This window comes from Molothrus aeneus, chromosome 7, assembly GCF_037042795.1.
Source record: "Molothrus aeneus isolate 106 chromosome 7, BPBGC_Maene_1.0, whole genome shotgun sequence".
In the NCBI taxonomy this organism is placed as follows: Eukaryota; Metazoa; Chordata; class Aves; order Passeriformes; family Icteridae; genus Molothrus; species Molothrus aeneus.
In genome coordinates this window covers 18276844-18302647 of record NC_089652.1, presented here as the reverse complement: position 1 = coordinate 18302647, position 25804 = coordinate 18276844, and the positions used below count along the sequence as shown (strand labels likewise).

Below are 25804 nucleotides of genomic sequence, written 5' to 3'. Positions count from 1 at the left end.
ATTATTGTGTTCAAAGTACACTTTATTTGACATAGTGGAAATGTCTGATTTCCTCATGACAATGAGGCTACTACAAAATTTATTATTTTACCCTGTGTTTCTATAGTCAGTTGAGGCTGTAAATGTCAAAATCCCCCTCCCTTAATGGCTGAGGTTCATTTTGAGTTACAATAACTTGTAAAAACAAAAGGAATAGCACTGGTAGTTCATTCTGGTAGTCTTCCTAACAAATGGAAAATTGGAATTGTTAATGAACACAAAGTGACATTTTTCTTTTTCTTCAACTGTTTCCAAAGAGGAACATGGAGAAATATCCTTCTTCAGTCTCCATGGTTAATCCTCTTTGTTGTTCCAAGTGTCATTTCTCTTCTGTTCTCCTAGAGCAACCATCTCTGTGGTGAAACTGTGATCCTTCCTGTGCTCTTCAGAAAATTCATTTTCATTTTACTTTTTAGTATGAATGTGAAGTTTGCAAATTGTTATACTAGCGGATGTCAGAATTTAGAAGTGTATATTGGAAAGTTATGTTTGAGCACCCTGAAAGTGGTTTGTTGGAAGTCAGTTGTTCGTGAATTCATACTGTGTTTGATATTTTCAATCACTGAATGTTTTCCTTGACACTGGGGCACCTATCATGCCCAGCCTTCTCAGGGTACAGAGCAGGAGAAGATGGATTATGCCCTCAACAATAAACGGCGAGTCATTCGACTGGTTCTGCAGTGGGCTGCTTTATATGGAGATTTACTGCAAGAAGATGAAGCAGCAATGGCCTTTTTGGAGGTATAAGGGAATCATTGTATCACTGAAGTGAAAAAGATCATTTCAAAGTGCAAAGTTTATTTCAGTTTGTGATGTTTTGTCAGGTTTAGCTGCAGACAGTAAAGGCACCACAACAGTGTTTGAACCATTGCCAGACTCTGGACCTCTGAAAATTGTGTTGCAGATCCTTTTCTGAAAATAGTGTTGCAGATCCCTTTCAAAGCACTGTATGGGTAGCTTGTGTTACAGCAGTAACTGGATTTGCTTTTTCTAGTATTTTCTTCTGAATGGTTCAGGGGCCCTACAGACTGAACTGGAGGGCTGTTTATGCCTGCATGAGGTGTGCCAGGAAGGAGCTGGAGGGCTGCCACTCTACAGAACCAAAAGTCCTTTTCATTTGAATGAAAGCTGTACTGCAGCTATTGGAACTTAAAATCTTTGTCTTCAGAACCCTTGTAAATTCTTTGTGGTAGCTGCCATATCCTTGGATTTCTAAGATAAGAATGCACTGCCAATTCCATGTTAAATGATTGGGATTGCCATTCTTATTATATATGGTGCTTATGGAACGTAATCCCATATGTTACTGGCTGAATGAAAGTTCTTGTCCTAAAGAGCTTAAAACTGAATCTAAGATTTAGCCGAGGGATTCGAATAGAGAGGGACCTTAAGAGTGGTAGACACCCCACAAACCCACATGGGAATGTTTTTCAAGCTTTGGAGATGCCATAGACTTCCAGTAGTCCAGAAGTTAATGAACAGTCACTAATTGCAAGCACAGAGAGCCTTCTTGGGGACAGTTTTAGGTAGCTATAATAGGAAGAGGATGGATGAGGTTTAAAAGTAGGTAATACTGTAATGGATTAGAGTCAGTGACTCAGGAGCAAATCAAGCCCTAAAAACTACAACAGCAATGAATAAAACAACCTATCATGCTGGATTATTTTAGTCTTTTTCCTTGAAAATGTGAAAATGCAGGTTTTACACAAGCAGCTGGTGGTTACAGAGTGAGCTAAGGAGCCTCATCAGGCTTCCCTTCTGCATGTGTAACTCTTGCTTTAAATCAGCTGGAGATAAACAAGTAGAAGTAATAGAGGGTTGGGCCCAGCATGTGTACCTCTATGCAGATTATCATTCTTTATAATCATTAAGCTATCAGATGTCATCTCATAATCCTCTCTCCTGAGTACTGCTCATTTACCCCTATAGTTACTTAAAGACTATTCTGTGTCATTTACAGGAATTTTATGTATCTGTATCAGATGATACCAGAATGATTGCAGCACTAAAGGAGCAACTTCCAGAGCTAGAGAAAATTGTAAAGCAAATGTAAGCATAGTTTTTGCTTCTTTCCTTCCCCTGACCTTTTTCTCAGTAAATTGATGAAGAAAATTTATTGGTTATATATCTATTAAAAAGCCACTTTGTGAATGACACTCAGTTATATGAAATTGAAAGTTTGCATGCAGGCTTATTTGAATTAATGTCTATGGCCCTCTTTTCCACATCATTCTTGCAAACACCATAACCTTACTGAGAGATTGACAAAAGCTTTATGTCATGCTTACATGAACTTTGTATAATATTTTTTTCTGCCTTGGTCATAGATTAACTGTGGTATCATCTAGTCTTTTCATATATAAATAAGATTATATTGATATGCTAGTTTGACAAGTGGTCCATGTTCTATATGTGATTTTGTACACAAAATCTTCCAGGCAATATTTCATTGTATATTCTATGCTTTACCTTTTTATAGTTCTGAAGAACCTAAAGCACCACAAAAGAAGGTAAGAAAATTTATTTGTTAATTTTCTCAAGTAAAATCTTAACGACAGCAAATTCATGAGCATCTTCTCTTTAGTAATCATGGATATATTAAAAAAACACATTGAGAGATAGCTTTTGACATTGTCAAATTTTGCATTGCTACTCTTTTTCATGCCATTGATAAGAGATGAATTGTAGTTCATGTGTAGCACATGGTTATTCTTGCACATGGTTATTAATGTGAATCTCAATGATTCATTTTCAGCACAAAGTTCTTCTGCAGCTGTTCAACACAAGTGATGACAGAGCACAGAAACGCCAGCCTATCAGGGGCAGTGATGAAGGTGAGTTTCTTCTCTGCTAAGTTTTCTTGAGCCACTGACATCTATATAAATTTGTCTGTCTCAAAAAAAGGTCTAAAAATAAATGAAAGCACCTACCTAGAATTTTGGAGCCTGACCCAAAACAAACCCTCTTTGCTTTTGCTAGCCCACTGTTCTCTGTTGTTGATTTGAGGTGCTCCTGATCTTTTCCCTTAGTTACTTGTGCTATCAAACACTGCTTCCTTGGAGGAAGATGTAAAAGCCTTTAAAATAAGGAATGAACAAAACAGGGAAGAACCAATAAGACACTGTACTGCAGGGAATGCCAGTGCAATAAAGAGTGGAAGCTGAAGGTCACATTTGAGCTTCTGTCTCCCCTATGAGCATGTACAGCTGCTCTTTGCAAGGTAGGAGTGGAGCAGATAATCATGCCATGGATCATGGATCTAGAATCCAAGAATCTAGGCACACAGCCTAAAAGCCAAAATCTGCTGGTTTGCCCTATTGGTGTTGTTTGATTCTCTGAAGAGATTAAGGTAAAATTTACCTCAGTGTATGAGAATGTCATTTTCAGATTACTGATGAGGTACTTTTAATGGTTGTTTTGTGGAACTTCATCACTTAAAAAGCTGCTTCTTCAACAAGTTTGATATTAAAGGATAGCTCCTGCTAATGAACAGCAGTAAAAACAAGGTAACAAAATTCGAGGTCATGTAGCTGAGAAAGCTGGTGGCAGAAATCGGACCATTAGAAGAACCATGTTAAAGCTGGAACTATATATGAACAGCAGACATCCTGCAGTCATGCAGCTTCTGTCATCCATTGTGGTGTTTCTAGCCTACAAAGAGGGAAACAGTTCCTGCTGCCAGGAAAATACTACCTCTTGTGTCTGTCCAGACAGGCAGTAACTGCTCAGTTCACATGGCTGCACCTTTCTCATTCATAGGACAGAAACTGTCCTGAGCACTGAAAATCTAAAATCCAAAGCTCTGGGAAATCAGAGATTTCTGTACTAGAAATTGTAGAGCATCTATGGAATGGGGAGCTATGTAGTGATTTATTGTTTCTTTATCTCATTTTGTGAAGCTTGGTTACTAAGTGAAAGTAATTTGTATGGTAAATGAGTGGTTTTTACACGTGGAATAAACTGTGCAATGTTTTTTTCTTTAGTTCTGTTTAAGGTGTACTGCATAGACCAAACTTACACCACTATCCGTGTGCCAGTGTCTTCTTCTGTGAAGGAAGTGATCAGTGCAGTAGCAGACAAGCTGGGCTCTGGAGAAGGCCTCATCATAGTAAAGATGAGTTCAGGAGGAGGTACTGTACTTACAACATCTTAAACACTCCTCAGTTATGGTGAAGCAGAATTTTGGATTTGGATTCAGTCAAGGTTTTATACCCATGTGCATGTTCAGCTCTCACACAAGTCCTAATGAGAGGCAAGTCCTTCCTCTACTGCAGGCACAGACTGCAGCTCACAGGGGAGACAGGACCAGTGGAGAATCTTGTGTATCTGCGTGTTCCAGAGCACAGCTACCCTGATTTTCCTTCACTGTTAGACTTGTAAGAGTTTTTTAACCACAGAAAAAGGAGGCAAGTGTGGATATATTCATGCTGGACTCAGGAATCAGTAATGTCACAAAACACTGCAGTGCCAACATTCTGGCAGTGGTCACTACCATTTTGCCTGCTCTGTCCATGCAAACCATTGAAGAGCAACTTAGTGCCAAACACACAGACCTAGTGTTTGCAGAGGGTCAGGGATCAGGCCCCCCTCTAGGCTGTGGAAATGTGAGAGTCACTGGCAGGTGAATTCTGCTGGAGAACTGGTGTTGCTCAAGTGCTTTGGTTGAGTATGACTGTGTGGAGACACACAGAGGTAATGAGAGCTGTGTTGGAAGGCATTTTTGCAAACAGTGGAGCCTGCCAAAAATGGCTCACTTCCTGAGAACTGACACCAGGCAGCTTTACTTTTTGCAGTTGAAGCAATTTTATGTCAGATTTGCTGACCACCAACATCTGCTGGAAGAGACTGTTTTGTAAGTTACTTCATTATCTTTTCTTTACCTGTGATGTGATGCTCTTTTTAGCAAAGTTGTAATGCATTTCCATCACCTCCTTGAGCAGTTACTGCCTTCCAGAGCAATTTCTTTTAAGAGCAGCTCTCCAAATGCTTACAGCTCAGCAGTGAATGAATGGACTCCCTAATTAGGCTTAATTTTTGCAGGTAATTTCTAGTGATAGCAGCACAGCCTTCTTGACCTGTCTGTACAGTTTAGGACTGGGATTCTGGTTCTGTAGGAGACTGGTTTGGGCTGAGCTTACCACATTTCTTCAGTAAAGAGGATCTTGCTGTCCTCTATTCTGTATCCTGAATACTGGAGTTACGGGGCAAAATTTGTTCCCAGAAGGGTGATGTGTGCAGCTGGTAGGTCAATCCTGCTGTAAATTGTAATAAGTAATAATTTGTTTCATTTTTACAGAAAAGGTTGTGCTCAAGCCTCACGATGTTTCGGTGTTCACCACTCTGAGCGTTAATGGCCGGCTGTTTGCCTGCCCTCGGGATCAGTTCGATTCTTTGGTACGTGTGTGTGCAGTGCTCAGGAACATCAGGGCTTTGGTTTATTTGGACACCTGGCCCTCTTTGCATTTCCACACTTCAGATAAAAACTAGTGGAAACATTCACAATAAAGGGCTTGTCACACTGCAGTAGGGTGAGCCCTGAAAATAAAACAAGCTGATGTTCTAATTCCCTAAAGTAGACCAGAAATCCATCCATCTGATCCACATAACAGAACTTGGTCCCAGTACTCTCCCTGTCACACTGAGCATTTAGAAAGAGCTGAGTATTGTTACCAAGACATGCAGTAATTCTTCATTACACAATAATCTCCTCAAAGTCATAGAGATATATCTTCTAAGATAAGTGTTATCAATTAAAGCATTCTGGAGATTTTATTCCAGCAGTAAATTCCTTAATTTTGTTTTATGTGTCATCCCCACAAAATACTGTGTCAAAATCGGAAATAATTCTAAGTAGAATCACAGAAAATATTCCTGGTAGAAAGTCTGTTTTTTTCTTAGGTAGAATTGCTCATAAGTACTTAGAGTTTATACAGTCATTCTAGCGATCTCCATGGGGTCTGCTTTTATAGAGTTTGATTTGACTGTACTTTTTGTTCCTTTTATTTCATTAAAAACAAATGTCATTGCCAAGTCATGTCAGCATGAACTCTATTACTCCTAGCCTTGTTTCAGCCTCCTGTATGCTTTTAACAAGCCACTTAGTATGTATGCCTGATTTCTTTTATGGATATGGTAAAATCTATTCTTTGCTGCTGCTTTCAATTTAGTAACCAGGGAATGCACATCCAGCATATGTAGTTCCATGCAGAGATACCTCTTGTTCAGCTTATTAAATTCTGGTGTTCCCTTAAGGTTAATTAATCCTGCCAAGTAGATACCCTCATGGGGCATGCTACTGTAAAGCAGGGGTGTTGCATCAGTAAAACTGTGCTGGGTACTTATTTATGGCTCTGCATTGTCTATGTACACATAGCTTTTGCAGCAAATTGTTTTGGCTTTCTGTACCTTTTTCCTGTGCTATTTACCATGCATCAAGTACTCAAAGTGCTGCAGGGAGCTCTAAGATATAGGGCTGCAATGTGCTACTTTTCATCAACTAGACTGAATTCAGTAAGAATTACAGAAGTACATTCAGAGACTTAAAAATGGTCCTCAGCATTGCATAGCAAATTACAACCCCTTATCAGCTGCATTTTTTCAAAGAGGTATAAACAAATTAAAAAATGTTACAGCCTTAGCTGCCTCCCAGTTTAATCCTTTCACATTCCAGTTTCTGGCTTCTTCCTGTTCATGAACATTTATCCACATATTACATTTGGCAATTCCCATGTGAAAATTGTTCTGGGTAGATGAATTTTCAAATATGCTGTGAGTTTGCATCTAAGTGCTTCTTTCCTAGCCTTGGAAAATATGTGTTTGTTATGGTAACAGCTATGTTGTGTTCATCTCCAAATGGGGGGAAAAAAAGACGTCTTTCAATCTGTAGGCAGTTCTCTTTCCACAGATTTCCACAAGTTAGAATTTTCTACACAAAGCTGCTCTACTTTTATTTCATATGTTGTCGTAAATTAAAGAAATTTTGTGTTTGTGCAAATCCCAATTCAAAGCAATCTGCAGCTTTTTTTAATATTAATGGCTGTTCTGGATTTTTTAGAGAATACTTTTCTACTATTTTTTAAAATTATAGACGAAGCTTTTAAGGTGATAATGTTCGTGATTTAGTTAAGTTTTTTTTAGTTAGTTTGTATAATACAACGATAATTGAAAGGAAAGTTTTCCCTAGAGTACAAAGCAAGAATGCATACAGCAGTAAAACCCTTACGCACTATGTGCTACTGAGAAGGTGTTTTGGTGTATTCATCCAGTCAGATTTATTTCTGTTGCTAGTATATTATTCTTATATAAAATAGGGTTCATTTAGTAGGCTCATTTCTTATATTGCAGCATCTAAATAAGGTCTGTCAATCTGGCAGACTCCACAGAGTTTGTGCTGGGAAAGCAGCCTGTTGCCAGTTCCGTGCTCCATCGTTCCTCGTTTAACAAAGGCGCTGAGCTCAGAGTCGGGATGCTCGTGTGTGAGCTCTGCCGCCCTCTCCTGGAGCAGCGCCGCTGACCCGCGCGTTCGCTGCCGCCTCTGCGGGTGTTTCACCCTCCCTTTGCCGGGGGGTTGCTTGGCAGTATCTTAGCAGCACTGCTTCAAACACTTCACCCCGATATGTTCAACAGACTGCTTCACATCTGACTTGATCTCAAGCCATGTTTTAAATCTCTGTTTAATACTTCACCTGTGTGCAAAATCATAGATCACGTCTCATTTACTGGGTGGCATGGAAATGCCTTTCAGAAATGGTTTGTACTCGGTTCTTTCTCATAAGACTGTGTTTATATCATTTCAATCGGCCTAGCCAGGAACTTGCAATCACAAATTGTGCATCAAATTTGTGTACTGTCAAAGAGAAAGTAGGAGGTTTCTTTTATAAGTGATCAGAAGATCTTGCAATCACTGCAGATTTCTGAAGCATGCTAGATATAGCAATTCTCATCATTAGAATCAAGAATATGTAAAAGTATTTGGCTTGTCCTTGATGGCCTAGTTATTTGTGTATGTGAATAAGGAAACATAAAAGTTTTTTGGAAAGACCTATGCTCCTAAACAAACACACATGCTTTAGTTAGCACAACGTGTGTTATAGATTCAAATTTTAGAACAATTTTAAAAAAAACACACTGAGAACAGTCTGGCTTATTTTCTTACATTGTCTCTAAAGAACTTTCCGAATTTTCCTGACTATCCTGTGCATACTAGATAGTGGTTTTGCTCATTACCCAATACCTGGGTTTAAAAGCAAATTTCAGTTTTACTGCAATTTCAGTTTTACTATTAGAAACATGATTAGGAAAGTGGTCACACTGAAAAAAAAGTTAGAAATATTACGGAATGAAAGCACCAACCATATGATTTAGCCTGTCTAAAATATTTTTATAATATTTTCTTGTTTGTAGGCACCATTGCCAGAACAAGAAGGACCATCTACTGGTACAGTAGGAACATTTGAACTGATGAGTTCCAAAGACTTAGCACATCAGATGACAATTTACGACTGGGAGCTCTTCAACTGTGTGCATGAGGTATGAGGATCTATCTATTCAGCAGGTTAGAATCTATTAAAAAGTGTTTAGCTGTACATTGTAGCTTTGTGCATTATTTCCAAAAACTTCTCTAAGCTTGATTTTTGAAAATTCTACAGTAAAGCCACCTACACGTTTTGAAAGTATAAGACATTCTTAATTTTATAGGTAAAATAGAAAAATACAGTTAGACTTCTTCTGGACATGTGCTGCTTGCTGAATAACTTTGTTTGTTTTAAGGTATTCAGCTGCTGCTTATATATAATCTGTAGTGACACTTTTGCTATGCCTCAGCTATTGTATACTGGATTTGTAACCTGAGTCCTTGTCATCTGGGCAGCTATAAATGTAAACTAAACTGCAGAGCAAGTTTCAGGCTAGATACTTACCTGGTCAGTCTTAGTCTCTTTCCTTGAAGAAACACAACTTCAAAAAGAATTCCAAACTGTTTTCTCTTTCCTAGCTGGAATTGATCTATCACACTTTTGGAAGGCACAATTTTAAAAAGACCACAGCAAATCTGGACTTGTTTTTAAGAAGATTCAATGAAATTCAGTTCTGGGTGGTCACCGAGATTTGTCTTTGCTCTCAACTCAGCAAGCGTGTTCAGCTGTTAAAGAAATACATTAAGATAGCAGCCCAGTAAGTATGCAGTCATGTGGGAGCTGGAAGGGAGGTTCAGTATAGTCAACGTGGTTTTATTTTCTCTTTTCAGACAGCCACACAGAGTAGAGGTTAAAACATTCTGTATTTGGTAATTCTGTCTGTTTTCTTATAGGGCTGTATAGAACCTTGTTAATACATATTCTTCTTTCTTGTGCTACTCTCCATTGCTCCTTGATCTGTGATCTCTTAGGGCCGTGTTTGCACATCAAATTTGTGAGAAAATATATTTCAGTTCATTAAAAGAATCCTTCATTTACCCTTCCATACATTAGCAAATACTAGTATGTGAATTAGTGAATATTAACAAAATTGAGCCTAATTTTCCTGAGAACAGAAATGTTTCTTGTTCTGCTCAGGAGAACCATTCTCAGAATTTCCCTGACTGGGAAAACCAAGAGGGGAGCATATAGAGATGCAAGGAGAGCATGGAGATGATGACACTCATGTTACTTTCATTCTGTTTGGGATTTACAGCAAGTTTGCTGATGATACAAAGAGTAGGGAAGAGTAACCCCCAGCAGCAGCACAGGTTGGGGGCTGACCTACTAAGGAGTAGCTCTGCAGAGAGGGACTGGAACTGTTGGTAGATGACAAGGTGACCATGAGTCAGCAGTGGGCCCTGGGGGCCAGGAGGGCCAGTGGGATCTTGGGTGCATCAGGAAGAGTGTGGCCAGCAAGTCAAGGGAGGTGTTCCTCCCCCTCTATTCAGCTCTGGTGAGGCCACATCTGGAATACTGTGCCCAGTTCTGCGCTCCTCAGTGCAAGAAAGACAAGGAGCTACTGGAGAGGGCCCAGTGGAGGCCACAGAGATGATATGGGGTCTGGAGCATCTCTCATAGGAGGAGAGCCCACAAGAGCGGGGCCTGTTTCGTCTAGAGAAAAGTAGACTGAGAGGAGATCGCATCCATACATTCAAATATCTTGAAGGGTGGTGCCAAGAGAATAGTTCCAGACCCTTTTCAGTGGTGCCCAGTGACAGGATGAGGAACAAGGGCCTTAAACTAAAACACAAGAACTTTCACCTCAGCGTGAGGACTAACTTCTTGTTGAGGGTGGCAGAGCACTGGAACAGGCTGCCCAGGGAGTTTGTGGAGTCTCCCTGTCCACAGAGACATTCATAACCCAGCTGGACACATTCCTGTGTCACATGGTCCAGGTGACCCTGCCTTGGCAGGGAGGCAGGACTGGATGATCTCCAGAGGTCCCCTCCAACCCTAACAATTCTGTGATTCTGTGATTTTTTTTTTCTAATACCTTTAAATGCAAAATATGAATGTCCTGTCTTGCTACTAACTGCTGGGTCTGAGGTTGGATAGCAGGCATTCTTTCTGTCTTCCTATACTGCTATCCAAATTTAAACAGTTTGCAACCCTCATGCCAGAGATGTCAGCCTTGACTCCCTAAAGAGTCAAGAGCAGAGCAGTGACTGACTTCAGAGGGAGCAGGGGTATATCCATGCCCTGCATAGGTACACATTTTTATTATTGTTATACTCTCCCTCCCTTTCCAGCTCATGTGTATTTATTGATGTCTGAAAAACAGTTTTCTAAGGTTTGTAGTGTTTTTCTACAGCTCTGGGCATTGTAGCTAGAAGCCTTTAGGCAGTTCTACCAACAGAGATGTTGTTACTTGCAGTTGAACCAAGGTTTTAACTTTTTTGCATCATTACATGGAGTTGTGTAGAGGAAGAGATTACTGTTGCTGCTGGGATGCTGCTCTCCTCCCAGTTAGTAATTGCACATAGCTGAAGTCTGTGTTCACATCAAAACTGGGGATCAGTGTGGCTCCTTTCTCCAGGACACCCTGCTCTGCAAGTACCAGCTTCCTTCTGGGATCTACTTTGGGCCCTGCAGTTGGATTACAGTTGGTGAAGATTTTAAAAATCTGATGGTGGACATGCAGGATCAGTTTTATATTTAGAACAGAGGACAGAATTTACCTCTTTAGTTTCTAAAAATACACGCACCACATATTCCATTATCTCACTGCAGAGCCCAGGAGCGGGAAGCAGCTGCCGGCCTGGCGGGCTGTGCCCAGGAGAGGGCAGTGGCACCCACACAGACGTCGGGGTCTTTCCTAATCTCAGGCATGAAATGAGAAAATGTTGAAATGTGGTCATTAAGATACAATAATAATTTCCATAAACACTTGAAATCAAGTATCCTAAAAATTACAGTTAAATTTCTCCTTAATAAACTGCCCTAGCCTGCGAATTCCTCCGAGTCATGGGTTTAATCTTGTGCTATTTACAACAGCCTGACAACCTCCTGTTTACTTCCATGTTTCTGGTATCACTACAATGCTAAAAATAAATAGCTAAAAGCAGTCTGCTCTGCTGGGTCCTCTTTGTCTCCTAAAAGCAGAGAAATCCAAAGCACAAGATTTTCCTCTGTACAAACCAAGAGGGCAGGTTTAATTCCAGCCGCTGGAAAGGCGCTGGGAAGTTTTGCCAGGCTGCTGCCCTCTGTGCAGTGCTGCCATGGTAACAGCTGCTACACATGCACTAAAACAAACACAAAGTGCACCGAAGTTAGAGAGGAGAAAAAGCCCAGACCTTGAAGAAATATCTTTGAGGAAGTTTTGCCTGTGAAGATCCCTGAGACCTAATGAGAACTTCACCCTACCTAGAAGTACTAGACTCATTAGAAAAGTGTTCAGGGAGAACAGCTCAGTGCTGCACTATTAATCTTAGGCATGACTGGTGGTAACGAGATGCCTTGCACGTACTCATTTTCAAAGATAACTGCTACTGAGAAGCTTTTTTCAGTTCTGTGGCTTGAGGTGCAGATATCATTGCAGAAGGCACATCATTTTGTGTCTGCCACCCCATGCACCCTTGATGTGTGCTCCCAGTCTGTGCAGGCAAGCACAAGGCCAAGTGCTGGCTCCAAGTGCTGTGCACATGTGCTTTCAGTTCCAGGAGCCATGTCACCTCAGCATCTGCTGGAAAAGGATGTAGAGGTTACCAGGTTCATCTCTTCTCCAGTTATTGTAGGAATAAACTTTCAAACAAAGGGGAGAAGTTAACTGTATTTCCAACAGTGAGTTCTTCCCATATTAATTGTATAAGAAAGTCCTTCTGGGATATGCTTGCACATACTCTTATGGATGTCTGCAAATGCAGTTTGTGTGTATTTCCTCTTTGCAGATATATCCACAGGCTATTTAGCAGCCTTCTTGTGTATCAGTGTACTCAGACACTTTCATTCAGTTTTTGAAAATCATTCTTTGTGTACATTTGCATATGTTATAAGCCCAAGGAGCCTGTGAGAAATCTCTGAAATGTGTGTTTATAGAGAAAATGGCAAGATGAATATGCTTGTGTAAGTACCAAGAGACTTTAACCACATACACGTTTGTTTTGGAGACCAGAGAGTGTATGGGTGTCTTTGCTATTCGTCCTAACAAGAAGATTTTTCTGGTACAGTCCATTCTGTGAGGCAGAGTGACCTCTGCTTTGAGGTGGTGCTTTGTGGTGCTTTAGAGGATCCACTTTCTGACATTTTACATGGAGTTCATATGCAGTAGAGTGATGGAGCATTTTTTTCTAGTGCCTTACAGGGGTCCTTTATCTGGAACTGAGCTATTTATAGTAGTCCCTGTAGAATTTACTGAATATCTGAGGTAGAGCATCATGTATCTATATGGATTTTAACTGGGACTTTGTCAAATTGTATTCCTTAACAGCGTATTTGGCAAAATATTTTCTTTTTAATATGAAGATGGATTCAAATTAAATATTGCAGATACAGTTGCAGCTGCCTACTTTGTTTGAGCACTAGTGCTGTGTGTTACTAATTATTTTACCCTGCCATAATTTATTCCTAATCCTGTCATGGGCTGTGGACAGGTATCTCTTTATGGATTTACTTGTGCCTAGGGAAGAGGTTATCACTGACAGCCTATCCTGCCTGCTTTTCATCTTTATCTCCCCTCAGATCCACTAATGAGGCACTCCCTGACCTGTACTAGTAGATTAAGTTGGTGTAGCTTTAGCATTTCAGTTTATCCATTCTACCTTTGCTCACTGTCACTAATCTGATGTGGGAGAATTTGTGTGAGCAGCTCTGCCAGAAGATCTGAGAGGGCATCAATCTCCCAACAGACAAGCCAGCATATGGGAGAGATCATTTATTCACATGCTCAGTATTCACACAGTGCAGACACAAGTGAGGCCGAGATCTCAAGGACTCACTCACTCAATACATCCAAATCTGGTAAAATGAAGGTACAGAAAGAATAGAATGGCATGGATGATGGAGAATAGGATGATGTGGCAATTATGAAGTCAGTAGGATGAGATGATTGTACTAATTTTGTCTGAAGCTAAGGATACCTCAGAGGATCAAAGAGCTTCAATGATGAATTAAAAATATGGGAATCATAGATTGAATCTTGTTAAAGTTTTCTTGGTAAATCACAGAATCATAGAATAGTTTGGTTTGGAAAGGACTGTAAAGATCATCAAGTTCCAACCCCCTTGCCATGGGCAGGAACAGCCCATTCTTCCACTAGACCAGGTTGCTTAAAGCCCCATCCAACCTGGTCTTGATCCCTTCCAGGAATGGAGCAGCCACAACTTCTCTGGGCAGGCTGTTCAGTGTCTCACCACATCAGTGCCCTCCTTTGCACTCACTCCAGCAGATCCATGTCCTTCATATGTTGGAGTCTCAGAGCTGGACCCAACTCTGGAGGTAGGGCCTCACAAGAACAGCAGGGGAGAGGCACCTCCCTTGGCCTGCTGGCCGTGGTGCTTTTGCTGCAGCCCAGGACATCGTTGGCTTTTGAGGCTGCAAGCACAGATTATCAGTAAGAGTCTCATGTAAGAGTCTTGTCCATCAGCACCCCCAGGTACTTCTCCCTGGGCTGCTCTCAATCCATTCTTCAGCCAGCCTGTGTTTGTGCTTGGGATTTCCCCAGCTCAGGTACAGGACTTTACACTTGGCCTTGTTGAATCTCATGAGGTTCACACAGCCCCAGCTCTCAAGCCTGTCAAAGTCTCTCTCGATGTCATCCCTTCTATCCAGCGTGTCAACTGCGCCACACAGCTCGGTGTCATCAGCAAACCTGCTGAGCGTGCACTCAAACCCACTGGCCATGTCACTGACAGAGATGTTAAGCCCCAACAGTCTCACTACCAACCCCTAAGGAAAGCCACTCACAGCTGAAGAAACAGAGACTGAGGTGCTGAAATTGGATGCTGGCACATCAGCTGAGAAAAATAAGAGATTATTTGCAAAAACACAGTGAGATGCAGTTTTGTGAGTTTTTTTCTGATAGGCTTTGTTTTATCTCTTCCCTTCCTATTGAGTCAGTGAGACCCTGATGCAGACCCAGCTGAGCAGTTGTGTTGACTGTGCCCATCAGATTGTATCTACTCCTTCATATGACATGTTGGATCTTCCATAGCACTCAATTACATGTTACAGTTTTTCCTGCCTGATAGCAAAATCCTTCTGTGCATTAGAGATGGAATGGGACCTGGAGCTCCTTTTGCCCAGGACCTCTTTAATGAAGCTGGTAACAAATGGCTGCTCTTTTCCTGAAACATACTAGACATCCCAGAATCTATAAGGAATAGAAATCCTATACTGCAGGAGAGGTCACTGGCATGGGCCATCTCTAGACAGCTGGTCTTCTCCCTTTAAAAAGACTCAGTGGCCCTGTAAACTGCAATGAAGATTGCCTAAGGAGAGCTTCAAGCATTCATTAGTTGTTCAGGAGCTGTCAGCAAGTTCTGCAGCAAATGAAGTTATAAACAGTTGTTTACACTGTTTCTGGTATCCCTTGGGACTGAATTGAGCCCAGTTTCAGGACTGTGTTTCTGGGTGGAGAATTGGTTCAAAGACTAGAATTCCTTGCAGAAGCTGGCACCCAGTGAAGTAGAAAGAAGGGAGGTCATTTTAGGAGGGAAGGGAAAGAAGCCTGCAGAGTGTGGTGAAGTGCTAACACATTGGAAAAGAGGTGTCCGCAGGCATGCTGGCCAGGACTGCCTAAATTCAGTGCTAGATGCCTGGGTTCAGCTCTCTTGAGGTAGTCATAAGTACTGCTCTGACTGATATATACAACTTAAAACCTGGACCTTTGTGTTTCAGCTGTAAAGAATACAAAAATCTGAATTCCTTTTTCGCTATTATTATGGGACTGAGTAATGTTGCTGTGAGCCGTCTCTCATTAACGTGGGAGGTAAGTCTTTGCTAAAATCCTATTCCAGGAAGCCTGAGGGGGACCTGTGCTTGTAGTTAGCAAAAATGTGAATTGGGCCTTTATTATTGATAAAGCTAGATCTACTAATTCAGCTCCTGACCATAAACCTTAGCTAAGGCTGACAGTATTTATTAGTAAGGCAGTATAGTACACCCATGGACATCCTGAATACTCACAGGAGTTAACAAGAGTGACAACAGTGGCTCCTGTTGCTGAGCTAAACTGCCTAACAGGATGAGCAAGCTAGCCAGCTAACCTCTTAGGTCAGCCCATCCTCTGTGTGCCTTCACTTTACTGGTGGTTCAGTGAGATCAGTCCACTAATAATTCTCTTAAATTCATCCTCTGTTTATACATATTATTTTCTGATCTCCACAGGGACTCTGTTGCCCTGTTAAAATGTGGGTTTGTCCTAACCAGTTCTGGTTTTCTCTCTGACATGCATTTCCACGCTTACTGGCAGTTTGGTCTTCATTCTCAGAGCTTCCACCTTTTTCTGTGGCTTTGCTCTTTTGTATGAGGGTATAAAAAGGGTGCAGTGTCCAGCACAGTGTAACCACTGAGAACATACTGGATATCAAAAGCAGTACAGATTTAAATGTGCACACATTTTGTTCATTAGAAATTCAAAATAATTAGCATGACTGGGGTTATTGATGCAACTGAAAGCAAAATTTGAACACCTTTAAAAATGTGCTCTTACACAGGAGATCAGACTAACATGTCTGAGGGTACACCAGTTCTGTTTTCAAAAGTACATTTATCATATCAAATCAGTGCTACAGGCAAAGATTTTCTGTTTCTCAAAATAATGAGCCTTTATTTGTGGCTACTGAGAGGAGTTGGGAGAGCTGAGACAGTGCAGGACTAGAGAAGAAGGAATTCAATGTATATACTACATACAGCAATCTGAAATCAGCACTAAGTCTGAGCTGGTGAGGGGGCACAGATCATTTGTACATGTGGAGGATTAACTTGAGATCATGGAAATGTTATCACACTCTGGTTCTGTAGAGCAGTTGCTTTAACAAGAGAATTTCTGCAATTTGATTTTTAGCCAGATATATACAGAAAATACTTAAAGACGAACATACCAAGACCTAATTTTTTTTATATTTCATGCATTTATATTAGTTGCATGCAGAAATTAGATATTTGCAGGTGCAAATGTCCAATTATACCACTTACTTCACAAATACCTAATCTGTATGCATATGCAAACTAGGCACACAGTTGTTGACACACATCATTAAAAATTAGGCCCTTGCTGTGGCACAGTGTAAATAGCTTGCTAGGGTACACACTTCAAATGTAGAAAGTATTGCAAAAAATAATTTCTGCACTATAAAGTCTCTATTAATTTTTAATGTTATCTACTGCTAATAGTAGTCTGAAAAACTCAGCAAATACAGAGAAATTTCTTACTAAAAATAACTGACATGTTCTGATGGTACGTAAAAAAATTACAGTGATCTTTGAAACCAATTTATAACATATCTTATAGTATTTAGAGTAAAGTTATTTAATCTGTGTAACGTACTATGCATGAGGGGGAAAGAGTGTTTAATAAAGCCCATCTCATCTCAATCATTGCATGATCAACTGACCATTATTTATTTGTGTAGGTATTGTGGACTGAAAAAATATTCATTAATTTGTACCCCAGAAAGTGATGGAGGACCTTTGCTGCTGAGCATGTCAAGATTTTTACTAATAAATGCATCAGCATGAGCAAAAAAAAACCTGGAAATGCCCAGGCCTGAATATGAATGTTTGCAAGGGCAGTTCATCATAGGTATGAATAATTAAACTGATCAGCCCCTGTGCAAGCTGGGTGTAAATTATATTTTCAGATAGCTATAATCAGGGATGTCCTGAAAGCATCCACATGAATTTCCCCTTACATTCTGAATTCAGTGATTGCTATGTGAGCCAAACAAAAATCTGAATCTAAACATCCCAAAGGACTAAATTCAAGTCAGGGTTTAAATCAGGATCCAGGTTTCATGGCTGGTCCCGTCTCTATTTTTAATCTGGTTGCTAGGAAACATGTTGTATTTTAGATTAGCACATTGTTAGAAATATCTGGCAAAAAAAGAGCACTTTCCTGACTTAGGGCGTTGTAGAAGGAACTAGCATTTACAGTAAAATTACTGCACTGATCAGATTTAATTAAGGTTTGCTATTTTTGTTTTTATTAACAGAAACTCCCAAGCAAGTTCAAGAAGATCTATGCAGAGTTTGAAAGCTTAATGGTGAATAGCAATAGATCCCTTATTCTATGCACAATCTGAGATAATTCAGTTTCTGATTTGAATTCCTTGATTCAGAACATTTTATATGTCCTTGTTTGACTTTAAGAAGTTTATGATCCCATTTTAGAGCTGCTAAAACAAGTATGTATGACTAATAAATTATACTCTTAGGAACCTACTCTGAGAGAACTTATGTACCACTCAAAGTTAATCTGGGAACTCAGAAAAGCTTTATCACTTGTTTTCCAATAGTACATATGGGAAATGCTATTTTTCAACCTGGATTTTTCCAGGCAATACATTTTACTGCTACAACATATGAAAAACTGGATCTGCAGCTGTAAGGAGGGATGAAAAAATATATGGTTTCTTTTATGAAGAATATTTTTGTAATCATATCTAACCTAGGTATTTGGCATATGAAAAAATGTTTGTGTTTAGTGGTTGCATTCTCATTGTGTAACCAGTCGGGGAGAATGATAAAAGGTGTCTGAATTTGCAGATGCACTTTTAAAGTCACAGGAAAAAATAATGTTTTTAATAAATACCATGACATCTAAATTAATGTATATAGTGTCTTGATACATATAATAATACATATTAGTAATTATTTGATTTCTCTTTTTTTGTAAGGATCCATCAAGAAACCATAGGGCCTACAGACTGACTGTAGCTAAATTGGACCCTCCAATAATTCCTTTCATGCCACTGCTTATAAAAGGTAAGCTTGGATGTTACCAGAATTATTAACTTGAGAGCTATTTGTCAAATATCTGAAGGATAAGAGTAGCAGCAAGAAAAAGCAAAAATCAATCTCAGTGTGAGGTATGATCTTTTTCCATTATGAAAAGCACGATACAGAGACAAGACAAACTGCTTTTGTACATCTGAATATCATACCTCAATTTTATTACTTAAAAATGCTGCACATTAAAACCTAAATTTTTTACTTTACAGCTGCTACAATTTTTGTAAGGGTAGATAAAACATTCTGCTATTTTGTATGGTCATGATTCAGAAATGGGCTTTTATGTGTTTTTTATTTCTATACAGACATGACGTTTACTCATGAGGGAAACAAGACATTCACTGACAATCTAGTAAACTTCGAAAAAATGGTATGTATGACATATTTGAAAGGAAACTTTAAAATACCTCCCTATTCACCTCTTCAAGAGTGAACTTCTCAACAGTGACTTTCAGGGCTAGGGAGAATGAAGGCAGGACCAAGACCTGGCAAAAATAGCCTGCATTGTACACAGAGCCTGGGGCCTCTGGTTTTCTGGAAAACCTCACAGAGGTGGAGAATAAACTGAGCCATGCACAGCCAAAATGTTTCCTAGGAGAGGGAGCATCAGGGACAGGAAGCAGAGCTGTTAGAGACGCTTTTTAACAGTGTGGGACCAACCTGTGATTTTTAATGCTGTTCCTTCAAACAGGCCTGAACTGCCTCAGGCTGGGATAGTTCTGCATTGCTCCTTGGAGAATGAAAAAAGCATTGCAAAGAACTTGCACAACATATATTTCTTCTTTCTCTTCACTAATGAAAGGAGATGTCTGTGGCTTGATTGCTTTCCTACTGGAAAGGAGAATCAATGATAAAAGGCTAGAGCATGCTCAAATCTGATATAAGTCCTGCACAAAAGCTGTTATAATTTCAAACACCATTGTCAAAAACTGCAGGCAGGCAACTTTCCATTGAAGAAGTCTCAACTGAAACTTGAGTTTCTCAGCAGTGAGAAGACATTTTCTTGGTTGCTAAGGTCATGTTCCTCATTAGTGTGGTTAATGACACCTGGATCTGAGAACCTGCATTAGCCAAACCCAGCTATGGCATCTGCATAGGAAAACCAAACCTGACTTACTGCTCTGGCAGTCAGTAGTAGAATCACAGGATCACTAAGGTTGGAAAAGATCTCCAAGATCCCTGAATCCGACTCTTAGCCCAGCACCACTGGGTTCCCCGGTAAACTTTTTCCCTGAGTACCACATCCACATCCTCTTTGAACACTTCCAGGCATAGTGATTCCACCACCTTCCTGGGCAGCCTATTCCAATGCCTGACCACCCTCAAAGTGAAGAAATTTTTTCTCACATCCAATCTAAACCTCCCCTGGCACAACTTGAGGCCGTTTCCTCTCAGCCATTCAGCAGCCATGCTAGAGCATATTTCCTCTGGCACCTACATGTGCTTGTTCTTAGTAGTACAGTAATCAGAACCACTCCATTCCACTGGAGTTACATAACTCCAGTTATTTCCACTGCACTGTGGAGGCGTTTGTCTGACCCTCTGAGCTCTGATAACTGCAGAGGGGAAAAAAGGAGTACTTTAAGCTCTTTAAAAAACTTCACAGAAAAGTGATCATCACTCTGAGTGAATTCTCTTAGATTTTAATCTGTAGCTCCAGGATAGCCTCTGTCCTTGGTTGAAAATACCCCTTCACTAAGATGAGACATTTTGTAAGTAAATGGCAGTGCTAATGCCTGAGTAAGGGCCTGACCTCACTTTGCAATAATGGCATTCTGTAATTGCATATGCAGACTGTGTTGCCATCTCCTTCCAAAGGCCTTGAGCATTCTACCTGCAGAAAAAGACTTTTTTTCTGCACTGCCTGTTTTAATTAGGTATAGAAATAACAGTATAGATAGTAAATACTTTGGGGAACACAAAAGGGATCTCAGACTTGGTTGGAACACCTCCAAACCAGAATGGATGGCAGCTGCATCGCTATAGCCATGGTTCTGTGGCTGGCTCCATCATCTCCACCTCACTTGGCCTGTTTACACCTCCTGAGCCAGAAGAGCCAGTACATCCACTGGCCTCAGAGCTCCGTGCTTCAAGCTCTTTATGCCTCATTTTGTGTGAAAGCCACTACAGGAGGGAGGAGTCCTCCTGTAAGCACTTCCCATAGACAGAGGTTCAACAGAGGCTTGTCATTTAAGAATAGTTCTGCACCACTCTGTACCACATTTAGGCAATCGCAAGGCCAAGAGTGAATTTTATAGCAGCTTAAACTGATCTATATCTAAGTTGCTGCAGGTCTGCCCTCTTTACCTTAGTCTGCACATTGTCTTATCTTCAAAAGAATGTTACCCCCAGAAAAAGAACTCTTTTTCTTCAGTGCTACTGGTAGCACTGAAAAGTTTTAAATAATGTTTTATACTGCAAGAATGTAGTGCCAGTAATCTGAGTTTTGATAATTTTCTTTAGGAGAGGAATGTGAAGATCAGTTAGTGCATTTTTGATGCTGCATATTTTTTACGGAATCAGTATTACGTCTCATGTTCCTCAACTCATCAGAAAGGGAAACATTCTCCTTTTTTAGTATTCTAAGCCTTTCTTTGGTTGGTATTCTACCTAAAAGCTCACTCTGCTTTTTCTCCAAGCCTTACTGCAAGTATATCTTTCGTCTCTTTATTGTTCTTCACTAGCTCTTCTGCATGCTTCTAGGTGCTTTTACTGCCTTTCTCAACCCGTAGCTGTTCAGAGCAACCTGTATTCAAATTCCACCCACATAATTCGTTCAAATCCTACTGTGGACCTGGCAGTTTTTAGCTTTTTGCATGTGTCATCAGGTCAAGCAAAGAAGAAAAGCCCACTGTTAAACCTCAGTCGCTGCCGCCTACTTGCGTTAAGCTTAAAACTGTCATATCCACACATAATTGCCAGATATTAAACTGTGAAGACAAGACCACTCAGTCAGATAACTCTCAGGTAAATTCTCCTCTCTTTTAAATAAGTATAAGCCCAAGGTGTTTTTGTGATGTTACTCCGCCATTTTCAGGAGAAAAATAGGAACCAGATTTTTCACAGGAGTCATGTCCTGCCATTTGTTGTTGCTGTCTGTTTGTTCTGCTGCATGATGTTCTGTCATAAGCAGATGGAGATTCCTTAGAGTATTGCTGGGAGCCACTCTTACTGATGTTTCTGAAACATCTTGGTTCTTTGGAAGATTGTTTCCTTTTATGCTTGCTGAAGTTTATGAATAAAAATAACTGGGTAGTTGCCACTGGTGGTGCCACTTGCCACTGGAGGAGGTGGGTCCCTCCGACTCCCATGTAAGCACAGTGATGAAACTGAGAACAGCCTCTGGCATCACGTCTGCATTCTCACCACAGAGCCCTGATCCCGACAGCTGATGTGCTGCTGACAACTTTATTCCTGTAACTGGCAGCCAAAAGTAGAAGTTTTATCTAGTGGCATCTCTTCAGCTGAAACAGCTTCCTTTAAATCTTTCCTGTTTTGCAATGTTTTTGTTATTATTTATATTAAATGATGCATCTTAAAACATGCAGAAGCTGTCAGGCAGTGTCTGAGCCCAGAGCTCCCTGAGTGCCAGAAACAGCAAGGCCTGGTTTCCTAAACATTTGTGTTTCATGGCTGCTTGAGCTCTGCTCAGTTCTCTCCTTGTGGCTGGGGCATGTGTTGTTTCTTCATGGCTGGGGAATTCTGTGTGAATAGTCTTTTGTCATAACATAGGAACTTGCACTACAGCCTTTTTCCTGAAGGAGACAGGAGGGCACTTACACAATCTTTCTCTTGTCCATAGCCATCTGTTTTCACAGAAAATTGGTAGGAGCTTTCTTGTGTTTGAAAACTCTGGGCTCTTTTTTCAAATTGAACAAAATTATCTAGAGAAGAAGGGGAAAACAGACAGATGGTGTTGAGCTACATTAGCCTAGTCTTTTTTAGCAACTCAAGCTAACAAAGAAAAAGACTGAGTCAAGTTTTTCCTGCTACTCTTTCCTATATATTGATCTTTTCAGTGGTGGAGTGACAGAACTGTGGTATTGGCAGTAGTAAGGGGACATCACTCTGCAGAGCATTGCTGAGCTTTACCTGCTGCTGCCTTTGTGACTGCCTGCTCTTTCTTCCCCTTCCCCATCTTCTGATCCCCACAGATGCCTTATCTGGAGGAGGCTGTGAGGAGTGGGAGGACAGGGACACCTAGCCAGGGAAGAGAGTAACCACATGTGGCAAAATCACAGCTATGGGTAAAGAGGGAAGTTTGTAAACAGATCCATTTGGTTTATACAAGTTGTGGGTAAACAGTACTGAACATGTCAGAAATAGGTATGCTCTTAGTCTTTGTATTTGCACTGTGTTTGTGCTCTTTACTCATGCCATTGCATGAAGCCTTAAAATCCAGCCTGAAAAATGTTATTTATACATTTGTCAATAAGTAGGCAAAATTACTAAATTACTTAGCGTAAGGCTTTGTCTTCAATAGCAAACAAGACATGGTTTAAGAGAAGTATTGAATGTCTTTTACTTATCTCACTGCAAGAAGCTGTTTCCACCATGGTGTTGCTCAGATATACATTCTAGTTTGGCATATATGACATGATACCAAACCACCTACATCTCTTCTCCCCTGGTGACTTGATAGTACATGTTAGTTGTAAATGAGCCTTCAGAAGACTCATCTATGTAATAACTGAAGGCATATTTATTACAGAGGAGCAAAACTTTTAAAGCTTTTTAAATACTGTAGTTTTAGTTTGGAAGGCACATGGCAATATACACCATTTAAGTGACACTGCTTTTATAACTAAATATTTAGAAAAAATTTGTAAGCGCTTTCCTAGAATTAGGTCTTGGCAGGGAAAGGAGAGAGGAAAGTGAGGAAAGTACTGAGCATGACTTTCCCTAGGAACAGGCAATATTTCATACTTTTGACCACTTACTGATTTTTTTCTTTCAAGCCTCAGCTGCCTAATTGCACTCTGACTGCCAGTACAGAATTTTGTATTCATAGACAAAGGGAAGATTCAATTAATTGGGAACTTTATCAGTGCCATTTCTGAAATCATCAGAGAGCCTGAACAAAGATTACTTACTGTGGCAACTTGTCCATATGACATTACCCAGCATTATCTCAGGAATAACACCTGTAGAGGGAGTAGAAGTCAGGAAAAAGCTCTGGAAGTGCTGACCTGCCATGGCAGCACAAGACAGTGTCATGGTGCTGACCACTAATATTTCTTTTTGTCAAGCCTCTTCACCCTTCAGGTGAGAAAAGAGGATTAGAGAATTTGTGCATATTTGTTTTCAGGTTTTGTGGAGATGAACAAAAGGAAATTCACACTCTTATCCATATGCAAAAAAAGGGGGCAAACATTCTTTAATTTTTGGAACATAAAGATTATGCAAAAAGTGTGTGACTAATGCCCTTAGTAGTTTTCAATAGCTTATATGAATATTTATAATATTTAGCAACCTGGGTTTGGAATGGATTTGAAGATAATGTGCTGGCCTGCTGCCACAATTCCAAACTGTAAAACTTGAAAGGGTATTGTTGTGTATACACAGCATGCTGGTAGTAGCCATTATTTATTATATTATGCAGTTGGTTCTGTTTCAGAAAGATCCAAATTTAGGTTTGTATGGCTTTTTGATAGTGGTCTTGCTTAGCACTGTGAGTAAACAGAGGTTAATCTTTGCAGGCATTGACTAGAGGTAATCCTCTATTTGAAGAAAAACTGTAAGGAGCAGGCAATTAAACTTCCATCTGAGCATTTTTTCTGTCCATGTTTCTAGTTTTCTTGCATCAAAAGAAGACAATCTAACTTATCTATGAGATTTGGGAATGGAAATTTCACTTTGTTTCATAACCTGTTTTTCTGTTCACTTTGTACCTTACAAAAAGGAACTGTTAGGAGCTTAGACATTATGAGACAGTAGCACAACACTTGGAAAAAAAACAGTGTGAAAAGAGCTCTTCAAAGATATATAATGCTTCAGAATCTCCCCATTGGCTTGTGATGCTGTCTTTGGGCCACATTTATTCAGCCTTAACACTCTGTTCCTCATTGGTTTGTATTTCATCATTGCCAGGATAATTCTGAATGCACAGATAGAATCACATCATCCTCAGGAAAAGGCAAAGGAACCCTTTAAAATGAAGTCTTTCAGCCAACTGAAGGAAGCCAGGCAGTTCAGCCTTTAACCAGAAGTCAGACAAGTCCATTGCCACTTCTATTTTTCCTTGCCTAGAAGAGCCCACATAATGGCAAATTTGAAAACAGCAAAAATTTTTTTTAAAAACCTTCACTACATACCCATAATTTTTCTTTCAGTACAGTACTGCATTACAGTATTTATTCTGGATGTTCTGCTTTTTTTTGAGAACAAACTCACCACAAGAGAAAAAAGAGTAAAATTATTCCAAAGAACGCTTTTTTGGATAAATCTAAGTTTTCACGTATGAAACTAAATAATAACAACTCCAAGGATTATTATGAGATGAGGCTTCAAAACCTAAATACTTACGGGTATGAAAAATTAGGGTGTGTATTAACAATCCATCTAGAAAGCACATCAAACAAAACTAGCTATCTTCCTGAAAATGAACTGTTCTTAGCAAAGCTTCCTTTGAAGGTAGACAGTCTTGAAACTTCATTGTGTTGGCTGGTGCAGTTCAGCTTTATGATCTCTCCTTGAAACAGTTATTGTAGATGAGTATTTTTTGAACTGGTATAAATCAAAATAGCAGCATCACATAACAGAGCCAAATATGAAGCCACAGAAGTGTGAAACAGTCATTTTTATATGCTTATGTTGTTTTGACTTATATTTGACTGGGTTAGAGTGAAAAACAGACACTCTTCCATGCAGTGTGTTCTGTCTCAGCCCAGTTACCTTGAGTATTTAAGAGGTTCCATTGAAGTCAGTGGAGTTTATTCACATGCTTAATGCTAAGCACCTATGAGGATGTTTGCAAGGTAAGTGCCCTAGAGAATCTGCATAGTAATAGTGGCTTGAAGAGGTATGAAAATTACATTAGGATAAAATTTACACTTACTTGAATTATACATGTAGATACATGTAACTTTAGGAATAACATAAGCAGATCCAGATCTGGCTTCCCTAGATCTTTTGGGAAAATGTGTTTTAGAAATAACATATTTTAGATCAGTTTCATTTGCTAATACAAGGTGTTATCCACAAACATTTAGGACCTCATATATCAGTAGCGTTTCTTACGCTGACCAACCAACGCATTTTTGTATGCTTGATAGTACATTAAACTGTGTGAGATTATCCATTGTGTGTGTAAGGAATGTCTTACATTGGTGCTTCCCATTCTGGAATGAGAGATTTCACAA

The 25804-nt window shown here is 40.0% G+C and overlaps 1 protein-coding gene across 2 annotated transcripts in view; it reads left to right on the top strand.

Moving 5' to 3' along the window:
* Nucleotides 1-25804, top strand: part of RAPGEF4 (Rap guanine nucleotide exchange factor 4) — a 142973-nt gene that overhangs the window by 111427 nt on the left and 5742 nt on the right. For both annotated transcript variants that reach the window (XM_066553145.1, XM_066553146.1), the window contains 12 exons: nucleotides 630-780; nucleotides 2000-2088; nucleotides 2519-2549; nucleotides 2795-2873; nucleotides 4023-4169; nucleotides 5336-5433; nucleotides 8443-8568; nucleotides 9032-9210; nucleotides 15330-15420; nucleotides 17645-17695; nucleotides 18329-18416; nucleotides 18749-18813. In XM_066553145.1, coding sequence (XP_066409242.1) covers nucleotides 630-780; nucleotides 2000-2088; nucleotides 2519-2549; nucleotides 2795-2873; nucleotides 4023-4169; nucleotides 5336-5433; nucleotides 8443-8568; nucleotides 9032-9210; nucleotides 15330-15420; nucleotides 17645-17695; nucleotides 18329-18416; nucleotides 18749-18813 — 1195 coding nt within the window. The remainder of the gene's footprint in view (nucleotides 1-629; nucleotides 781-1999; nucleotides 2089-2518; nucleotides 2550-2794; nucleotides 2874-4022; nucleotides 4170-5335; nucleotides 5434-8442; nucleotides 8569-9031; nucleotides 9211-15329; nucleotides 15421-17644; nucleotides 17696-18328; nucleotides 18417-18748; nucleotides 18814-25804) is intronic.